This window comes from Nelusetta ayraudi, unplaced genomic scaffold (assembly GCF_046127955.1).
Source record: "Nelusetta ayraudi isolate G7.1 ecotype Tasmania unplaced genomic scaffold, CSIRO-AGI_Nayr_v1 ptg000020l, whole genome shotgun sequence".
In the NCBI taxonomy this organism is placed as follows: Eukaryota; Metazoa; Chordata; class Actinopteri; order Tetraodontiformes; family Monacanthidae; genus Nelusetta; species Nelusetta ayraudi.
In genome coordinates, this window is record NW_027466070.1 from 631965 (window position 1) to 642907 (window position 10943).

The following is a 10943-nucleotide window of genomic DNA, read 5'->3' on the forward strand; positions in this document are numbered from 1 at the left end:
GGTAGCCAATAGGAGACGTTCTGGGGCAATGAGGGTATCCAATAGGAGGCGTTCTGGGGCAATGAGGGTAGCCAATAGGAGACGTTCTGGGGCAATGAGGGTAGCCAATAGGAGACGTGAGTGGATGTACTTGTGCCGATTTGCTCAGCCCCAGTATTGAGTTTGTTTGCGAAGCAGAAACGATATTGCGACACCAAGTGGACGCATTTAGAACAGCACTTTCTTTCGTTGAAAAATTGCAGTTTTTATATTTTGCAAAATCATCTCGCGGGCCGTGAAAAAAAAAACAGTTTGCAGGCCTGATCCGGCCTGCGGGCCATATGTTTGACACCCTTGCTTTACGGTAATCCCTGGAGCGTTGTTCATTTTAAACACTTGCAGATCATGAAGGCATCTTTTTGAAACAGCTTTCACTTGGCAAACTGTGGGGAGATAAAATCACATGGATACAAGAAACGCTGTATTTGTTGGTCCGATTATGTTCAGACCTCTTTTGAATTCCGGCTGCAGGCATTTATCTTCATTCTTCTGCTTTTGCTGCAAACTATAACCAGGTATCAAAATGCGATTTCAGCATGCTCATGACATGCCAAGGATATGAACCCTGTGCTCCAAGTAAAGCAATTCTGTAGTCTGTAGTCACATATATTTAGTACAATTCCATACGGTAAATTATTTCAGGCATTGAACAGGTGTTGACAGATTCATATTTTATTTGTGTCAATAAACCACCAGTAAGTTGCTCACCGTTTGATCCTCGTGTAGGATTCTGGATATCTTGTTTCTTATTATAAAAATGAAAGTAGCCAACGGAGGCTTTAAGACTTAAAAGCTTACACGTGTAGCAACAGGAGGTAATTCTGCGCTGACCACGTGTCCAGTTATGCTCTGAAATGTGTCAGACATGCACAGTGACTCCTGGCATGTAGTAATAATTCACCTTAATGTCCCAGTGGAAAAAAGCCTGTTGACATTCTCTGTCTGGTAACGTCTTCGAACTCACACACATTTCACAAATGATCCGCCTCTGCTGAATACTATGTTGCCAATGTAAATTTGAACATTAGCTAATGGAATTTTGACAGATGTGACAGACATTGTCTTATGTTTAATAATCATGTGACACGAGAGGTTTATATGTTAGGTAGGACAACTTTTTCCTATGGATTAGAGTTTGGATTTTGTAAGTCAGTTTTAGTAACAGCAAATAAGAATCGACACCTATATTTTTAAAACACATTCTAATAATCATCATATGATAAGAAAGGCTTTTTTATAGTTCAGAATAGGGATGCAAGATATGTGTTTTTTCAAGCCGATACCGATATGTTCCTACCTTTAAAGACTGATACCGATACAGATAACCGATATTTGTATATTCATTTTTACATTTAGATTTACCTGTAGTTTGTGCACAAAAGGAAGAAAAAAAAATGGATTTAACAAATTTTTACCTGTAGATTTGTCCCAATCACATGTCAAGTGAGCACTAGTATTAAAACAACAACAAAGAACAGTTCTGTTATCACAAATGTACATATTTATTTCCTTTGCAAACAAAAAAATGGCATGTGCAAAAGGGTGAACACTAGAATTAAATGTCTAATATGAAATTAAAAAAAGGCCTCTAGGAGTCTCCAACCACTCTGCAAAGGAATTTATAAAGTACACTAACAAGTACTGCAAACTTAACAAGGTGCATTGTATTCTTTATTAAAACAAAAATACAATAGAAATATACAACTGACACTTAAGTCACTCCAGAAACAAAAATTGAAACGTGCACTTTAATATAAATAAAATAATATATTGCTTAGACATGTACGTCTATGTAAACAGAAACTGAGGCAACATTCGTCTGAGGTATAAACAGTTTTTTAAACAAAGAATTACACAAAAAGTAAGTGAGTGTGTGTGCGCGTCTGTGTGCATTTTAAACTTGGAGTCAAGTATTCTTCTACTGTTAATTCTGGGTGGATCAGGATCAGATTACTTTTTTTTTTTTTTTTTTTAACAAAGAGCAGCATCTCTGCCTTCTCGCATGAAAGTCGGTTTCTGCGCTCGTCCATCGCGTGTCCAGCAGCCGAAAACAGACGTTCACTCTCGACACCGGCGCATGGCACAGACAGATATTTAGGAGCAAGCTGCGCCAGGCACTTGAAACGGGACTGGTTGCTCCTCCAGTATTCTAGCGGACACTGACTCAGGTGAAGTGTGGGCTCTGACAGATATGACTCGAGCTAATGGTATAAAAGCAAAACACCGTCGTGGCGACGCTGATTTTTTTAAGTGGCTAATGAGGTTTGTGGTGTTGAAACTCAAACTGTTTTGTCCCACTCGAGAAATGTTTGCCGAACATTTGTGGGAAAAAATAGCGCGCAAAATATCATCATCGGACACAGCAAAATAATCCCAGACAATCGATGTCATGTTTTTCGGTCACATACATGGGGAAAGTTAGCGTCAGACTGTTTACTGCACAGGTAGGACGCTTGATTTGCTCACCCTAACCCAGTGGTTACCCAGGGTCTCACCCCTACCAAATTACAGCACAACACTGGCAAAATATGCGATCTTGACTGGAGCTATTTTATCGGAGCTATTTTTAATAATATCGGATTAATCAGTATGGCGTCAAAATTCCTGATATCGGTCCGATATATATCGTGCATCCCTAGTTCAGAAGTATTTCTTCACTTTCTAGTAATTTCAAGATCAGAATAAAAAGTACAGGAATTTTCTGTTGACTTAAAATTTGCATCGCACGAATAGCTTGTGTTTAACCCTTGACCTGGCTACGTCAACAAAAAAAAAAACCTAAAGGAAACAATAAATTACAGTTCTAACTTGCTGCAGGTAAAGGCCAGGCTCGTTAATGGATGTTTATGGTCTCTGCAGGTTTGACCTTTGACCTGTTTTTTTCACTCTCGATGGGTTCCTCAAACTTCTGAGCCTCCCGATGTCTGAGCCGTTCGGGAGAGCTCATTCCTCAAAACAATACAGACTGATGGAACAGTGGTGGACACAGAGAAAATTAAGGTGTAATAAAAAATAAATATTGGTGTTGGTCATTTCTTTCACAGGTACAGTGTGCGCCATGCAAAGCACTACCGCTAACTGTCACTGTAGTAGCAAACTGGGTCGATCGCTCAGAGGAAATAGACGAGGACCTGACTGTGAAAATGACAAAACGAAAGACAAACAACCATCCATGTTCATGTCGAGGGACCAATTTAGGGTTCTAACCTGGGCTCTTTGTATTTATTAGACCGCTCTGATGTTTAGTCGGACACTCATTACTCATGATGCTTCAGGTCTGGCAACTATACAAAGCAGGTGAAAAGGTTAATTTGGTAGTGGCCCATTGATCCCCAGAGGTTCCAGGGTTAATAGAAGGTTGGGTGCAGACTCCAGGTGTATGAGTAAGGACTTGTATTTTTCTAATCTAATTTTGTGTCATTTTTGTCATTTCTTCTTCCTGCACACCCAGGTCGGGAGCCGACTAGTCCTCCAAACAACTGGACTCCTGATGATCATTCTCGGGGTATTTGGAAAATTCGGAGCCGTTTTTATCACCATCCCTGACCCGGTCATCGGAGGCATGTTCCTCGTAATGTTTGGAATGATTGCAGCAGTGGGAATCTCCAACCTGCAGGTGAACATTTTTGATAAAGGCTTCACGTTATCAGATCTTCATCCTGGATTCCATTGGGGCAATCTCACATGATGAATGATCCCCCCACTAAAAACCAAACTCTCTAGAACTCCAGAAAACATCATCCATCCATTCATCCATCCGTCCATCCATTTTCAATACCTGCTTATTCCTTTGTTCAGGGTCACAGGGGTCTGCTGGAGCCTCTCCCAGCTGTCATAGGGTGAAGGCAGGGTGATACCCTGGACATGTCGCCAGTTCAACGCAGGCCACATAGAGACAAACAAAGACAAACAACCGTTCGCACTCACGTACACACTTACGGGCAATTTAGAGTTAGGAAACATCATATTTAACCCTAAACATAAACTAAATGCTTTATCGAGCCTCCCACATGTTTGAAAGAGGGCAAAAACAAGGATTTGTCATCTTCATTTTTCAACTTTGGATGCTTTCATAGACAGTTGAGACACACACATGGGCTAGTGTTTTATTTAAAACTTTTATAAAACTGTCACTGTTGAAACATTAAGAATAAAAGTAACTAGGACAGCCACAAAAGTCAAAGACCAACATGAGTGTTTATTGTGCGCCGTCTTGAAATAAATGCAACCTGCAAAGAAAATAATTTTTGCTTTGTCCCATCAGTCTTTTTAAATCAGCCTTGATTGTCCTCTAAACAAGCGTTCTGACAGGACGCACAGCAGCAACACAACCCAGCGCACACATGCTAGAAACCTGCCTCCAGCGTCTTCTTCATCGCTGCAGGCCATCGCTGTCTGCTCTAGCTGCAGTAAATCAGCTGTGCAGCGTCTTTAGGTGGCAGGAGGTTAGCGAGCGTGCAGCTATCGCCTGCGTCGCTCACACAATCTGCTCTGAGCCCTGCAGCCTCAACGAGTTCAAGGCTGAAAAACTGTACGGCAAAAAAGAGAGCGGCAGGTGCGTGGCTTCAAAGGTTTTACTGTTAGCTGTCACGGGAAGGGGTTTCCCGCGAGCTGCGACAGTCTCCTTTGTGTGATGTTGCCCTCTAGCGCTAACCAAAAACCACAAATTCAAAGAAAGAATAACCAAACAATGCAACCGCAACGTAGCTAACAGACAAGCCCGCTTGATTTGACCGAATTTGAACTTTTTGGATGAAACATTTTTGAACACCTTGCGTACATATGGATTCCAAGCTTTAAGCAAGTCTTTTCATGCAACGCACATCAGCTGCACGTTGCTCAATTATGTGGCAATTATCCTCATTAGTGACGCACTGACTCAAGCATTCGCCTAATTGCTACGCTCTCAGATGGAGTCGACGCAGCGAGCCCTGCAGCGGCATTTCTCACACCTTGCGCGCACCAAGGGTGGCCCCACGGCTGCAGCGAACAACACCACCGCCGCCTCAGCGGCCGACTGATCCGACACACTTGGCTTTTGCGCAAAACTGAGGAAGACGAACACAATTAACATAATGACACCAATCACTCGTGGATTACGAAGTGGCACAATAGGCCCTTTTTCTACCGCGGCCATGTTGACATGCCCGGCAGTTACAAGCACAATTAACGAGAATCTATCGGGATTAAGTGCCATTTAGCGTGAACGGAGTAGAACGTTCCCGGTGAGTCAATGGGCACAGGAGTGGGAAAAGTGTGCAAATACACACCAGTGGGAACACAAGTCCTCGCCACGAGAGGAAGTTCTGAAAAGAAGTAAAGAAGTTCGGTCCTTGGAGAACTCTGGTCCGCTACCACCGACACCCAGGCACCAATTGACTCATCGAGTCATGAACATGAGTCATTGGGAATCGATGTGATGAAAAAAGAGATGCTAATCAAATCATCGTCATCATGTTCAGTCAATCTTATCCATCCATATACCACAGAATTCCTTGCAGTGCACCAGAGTGGAGATCATATTGGTTCTGGGCTTTTAATCCCTTTTTTGCTGACGGTCTGACCGACTCCGCACCACCTGAACTAAACTCCTTCTTGCTCTCCCTCCTCCTTCCCCCAACCATCCCCTGCAGTACGTGGATCTCAACTCCTCTCGGAACCTCCTCATCCTGGGCTTCTCCACATTCAGCGGCCTGGTCTTACCCTCCTGGTTCCAGTCCAACCCCGGCATTATTGACACAGGTGACTCTCCGTCATAGACATGCTCGACGGCACGGACGAGTGTCGGAACAATGTGTTCCTTATTCAGAACATGACTTTGTGCTGTGAAAACGGTGTAAGGTGCTGTGTTTTGATATAAGGGCAGATCTAATGTTTGGGGGCGGAGGAGAGAGAGAGAGAGAGAGAGAGAGAGAGAGTGTGTATCAGGTGACGATTAAGGTCAAGCTGTGGCCCTGCGGTCGGAACACACCTGGTGAGCTACTAGACGGCTAATTAGATCTGGTGTTGTTGCTGCTTTCAGTGCGCCGTGTTAGACACAATGTCAACAAACAAACGGGACGGGGCACAATGGTAAGAAACGGCACATATCATAACACCTGCACCCATTTGTTTCAACACGGCGGCGCCACTCCCAGCTCCCCGCGCTGACAAGTGTTTGGATGAGGAGTGGCACTCGCTCGCAAGCGTTGACTTGCCGCCGTGGCACAGGTTCACTTCCCCGCATCCGTCAATCTGTCCGACTCTCAGAAGAACTCAGTTCTGCTGCTGCTGATTTATCTGTCACTTCCTATATGGCCACACAGTAATAGTGCAATAAGACACTGGATTCAAGGGCAGTTTTATTGCTGCACACTTGTGTCAGTTATTGTTCACATGAGCAAAAAAAAAAAAAAAAAGATCACGGTATCATGGTATCCTTGCTGAAAAACTGGACCTGTGAACTTGGAACCTGTACTGTGGTTTGAATGCAACTCTTGAAAATGCCTTCCATTATCACTCTCAAGGTTGCATCAGTGCATGTCATCAGTATGTGCTTCCAGATGCCACAACCAACCGTCTCACAGCCAATGACGACAAAAGCTGCAACAGTCCAACTTTTTGCATGTCAACTTTTGTTGACTTCTGCAGTGAATGGATCGTTTTTGAAGTACCGACTTATAAAGATAGAGTGACACTCTATCTTCACACAAAGATGAACATGCCACACTGGACACAGACCTGATTTCGGTCATTTCCTTTTTGCGCTTGACTCATCTGCTTTCCTTTACACACTGGACACACTAATCAGTGACCAATGAGGTCAAATGGCCCGGAGCTGCACCAGTTCCACCCAAGTCAACCCATGACTGGCGACCATCCAAATCAAATAAAGGACTTTTGCTTTTTTTGTTTTTCCTTTCAGACAGACTTCCTGTCTGTTTGTGGCACTGCTGGACAAACCAAGAGGTCTCCGGCTCTGCATTTCATTTTCGTTGCATACACAAAGCTAAGTAAGCAGTTGTAAATTCTTCTCGCCAGAGGGAAGATCACGTCTGTCCAAAAAGTGAGTGGTAGGCCGTGCGTACACCTCGCTCTGCACCTGCAGATTACCTACAGAGAGGTGCCAGCCAGGTCTGGTAGCCTATAAGCTCCTCAGCCCAGGGCATCTCTCAAATCCTGCGGTCCCAGATGGCAAACCTTTGGCTACCTTTTGTCTTTAGCCTAGATTTCAAGAGTGAGATGGTGACTCTTGCAGGTCCTGAACAGACGGGATAGATCCTGCTGGTTCTGTCTTGGATTGTTTTTTATGGAAGCAACAGCAATTTAGACTGGTCTTCACCATTCTAACGCTAGATTTTAGCGTCAAGGAATGAATGAGGGTTGGGGTGTACAAATTAGTCTCTCTGTAGACAGTAGTGATTCCTTTGTACAGACTTTGTAGCTAACCTGGCACAAGACGAGGCACACTTGTGTAGTGATATGATATGATATGCCAGTCTTTGACCAAAAAAAGAGTACAAGTGTAGCCATAACCCTGAGCATGGTGAGAGTCCGATTCAAAGCTTTGCTCTGTAAATTGATATTACATTAATGAGGCGCAAGTCACCGAATACTCTCTTACGGTCGTGGAAAAAAAATGAGGATGCTCGGGTGAGCGAGGGCAAAATTCTCACAGATCGCTTGGCAGGGTTAAATCTGGGTTAACCAGGGTTTAGTGGTGCCACCGGGCTTCAGTCTTCCAGTGTACACACTGGATTATGTCTGTTATTTCATTAGGGTGACTACTGATAGGTGGGGTGGGAAGGGCAAACTGGGTATTGAGGAATTGGCATTGGTACATGTGGCAGCAAAACCAGTTTGTTTCACGGATGCAGCCGTCAAACATCAATCCAACTGATGCAATCGCACTTTTTTTTTTCTTTTTTGGTTTCATTTTACAAACACAAGGCTATTCAGACACCTGTATCTGATTAGCACAACTGTAACTGTCATCAGTGCAAAAAAAAAAAACGTCCGTCTAAACGTTTTCCCCAAAGGGGGCCGATGATCGGCCAGTTCCATGTCTACCGCTACCCTACCCCACCACCCACCCAGAGGGGGCCATCAAAAGAGCAATCCCCGAGATTAAACATGTCCTCTCTTCAGACATAACACCTTGATCCAGTGAGTCATGTGATGCAAGGGTCTCCCAGGAAAGTGCTTAATCCCGCGTGAGGCACTGGGCATGAGGGCTTGTCTGGTTCTCTCAGGTCTAGGCTGCTTACCTCGCAATCCTCTTGGCGAGACGCCATGTCACTCCCTGTAATCTGCCCTGCTCAGATAAAGCACTCATGCCCCCAAAGTTTTTTCTTTCTTTCTTTTTCTTTTTTTTTTTTCTCTCTCTTTTCGCCAGCCTAAACAATTAGCTGATAGTGCCACGCAGAGGACGCCTGTCAGCACTCTGTGTAAACAAATGTTACTCGCCCAGACGTCTTTAGACGTCCAGGCCGAAGGACTTAAAATCAACCCAGCGGGTAACTTGAACTTTTGACTTCAGCCTGTCCAGGGCAGGAAGTTTGTGTGTGTGTGTGTGTGTGTGTGTGTGTTTGTATGTGTGTGTGTTGGCCTGCCCCACATTACACTCTGGTTTTTTTTCTGAAAAACAAGTGGAGTGGATCTTGATTCAACTCACCTTGTTAGGTGATTCATTCGTTCGGTGCCTTCTGTGAAAGAAGACAGACTCCAAGACATCAGACACATTCAGATGTTCGGTGGCTGTCTATGGCCAACCAGGATTCAGGTTTGAACCGGTCAAGGAAGCCCAGTCAAGTCGACCACACTTAATAAGAAATGTTGTAGGGGGTTAGTTCCACAAACTGCTTGTTTGTTTGTTTCATTTGCTGCTGATTAAGGCTCTGGCAGTTTTATGCGTGAGAAGGTCGGCAGCCCCACTAACCTGTGGAGCGAACCTGTATCCAGGAGTCTCTGGGAGCACTGTAACTGATGGGAGTGGGGGGGGGGAAGCATATTTGGCCCTTATTACTTTGCTTTGTTTATTGTAACAGAACTAGTGTGTCATTAGGCTAACCTGAAAGACAACCTCAGAGCAAAGGAGGCAAGAGCAGGAGGAGTTCAGCGTATAGAGGATTATTTTCCTTCCCTCAGAACAGACATTAATAAAGAGTGACGTATATTCATTATGACCTGTCCAGGGTGCAACCCTGCCTTTGCCCCATGACAGCGAGGCCGGGCTCCAAAAGAAAATTGCTGTGGAAGATGGTTGGATACATTCATTACTGTACTGTGTGCAGGCGTGAAGGAGCTGGACCAGGTCATCGTGGTGCTCTTCACCACCCACATGTTCATCGGAGGATTTTTCGGCTTTGTCCTGGACAACACCATTCCAGGTAGGAATGACGCTAATCACCAGAGCTCGTCCTGGACAAGAAAGAAACTACGCAGGTTCATTCCCGCCGCTTCTGCTCCGTCCTTTGCCAGGTACGGACAAAGAGCGTGGCATCCGCCGCTGGAAGGAGCGGGATCTGGGCGACGGCAGGACAACGTGCGACCAGTCGTGCTACGACATCCCGTACTGCGGCGCCATCCTGGAGAGGTTCCGCTGCTCCCGTTACCTGCCCTTCCTTCCGACCTTCAAGACCTCCAAGCAGCAGAAGAGCTCCAAGTTATAACGTCGAGATTTCACGGTCGCATTGCAGCCGAAGAGAGTGGGGACGGAGAGGAAGGAGAGGTCTTCTCAGCACAATTGAAGCCTTTTTACTCTGTCCAAAAAGTTTTTTTGTAAAAAAAAAAAGTGTGGGGCACGCTGTGTTTTTTTCAGCCACTTTCACACCTGGATCCATCAGGGGGCGCTGTTGTGAAACACGAGGGGTGTTTTACCTTTTATTTGGACAAGCTGAGATCGCAGCGGGTTTTAATTTGAATTTTAAAAAATATAACAAATATTTGTGGTGGAATTTGTATTGTCAACAGCTGTGAAATTTCAACGAGGCATTTATCCTTCTCGCAGTGAACCTCAGACTCGCTCCGTTGTTGTCGTTATTGTTGTTGTTGTCGTCGCAACGCAGAGCGCAACTCAGGCATGAGACCAACTTCCTTGAAAACAGTGAGATTTTGAAAGTGATTTGGAACAAATTTTTGTTTTTTTTTGTTATTTTGGAAAAAATAAATAAATAAATTATGAAAATATGATGATCCAGGTGTGCGTGTTTTTAAATAAGACGTATGGGTGTCATGTCTTTGCGTCCAGGCTGCCTGTTGTGTCTGTTTGTGTTTACATCAGCGGTTTTATGAGTCAATGTTTTGGAACCATTAATGTGATTGTTCTTCTTCTTCTTCTTCTTCTACTTCTCCTTTTTATTTTTCTTCATGCTAATCATTGTGTTCTTTGGTGGTCAGCTGATGTATGTGTTGGTTGTGTCCAGATCCAGTGCTACCTCATCTTGAGTAAGAACAAGCACAAGCAGATTTTTAAACGGTAGAACATTTTTGTTATAATTATTATTTTCATAAAACAAATAAAAAGATGTGGGGAGGTTGTTACACATGTTTCTGTGTTATTAACATTGTTAAAGGTGCTGTTTCCATCCTTTTACTTTAACAATATCTCTATAGTACTGTACTAATTTTTTTGTACTACAATGAAATGAATAAGTAATGAATTAAACGTGGCAGATGTATGGAGAAAAAAAAGTACAGTGTGGTTTTATTCTTTATCCCAATTGACGAATTAAACATCAGTTCTGATCCAAACCTTCAATAAAGAGTGTGTGTGTGTGTGTGTGTGTGTGTGTGTGTGTGTGTGTGTGTGTGTGTGATTATTTATCTGAGGATCCCAGTGAACCTGCAAACTAATGTGAATGGACCAATCCACATAACGTAGTTTGACTGTTGCAATGAGGTTGTTCCTCATTGCAACAATAGGT

At 43.9% G+C, this 10943-nt stretch overlaps 1 protein-coding gene across 1 annotated transcript in view; it reads left to right on the plus strand.

Moving 5' to 3' along the window:
* LOC142888759 (solute carrier family 23 member 2) overlaps positions 1-10147 on the plus strand; it is a 33138-nt gene extending 22991 nt beyond the window's left edge. Inside the window, exons 9-12 of the mRNA XM_076027143.1 lie at positions 3491-3655; positions 5673-5781; positions 9312-9407; positions 9499-10147. Of these exons, the coding sequence (XP_075883258.1) occupies positions 3491-3655; positions 5673-5781; positions 9312-9407; positions 9499-9689 (561 nt within the window). The 3' untranslated portion in view covers positions 9690-10147. The remainder of the gene's footprint in view (positions 1-3490; positions 3656-5672; positions 5782-9311; positions 9408-9498) is intronic.
* Positions 10148-10943: the final 796 nt, after the last annotated feature.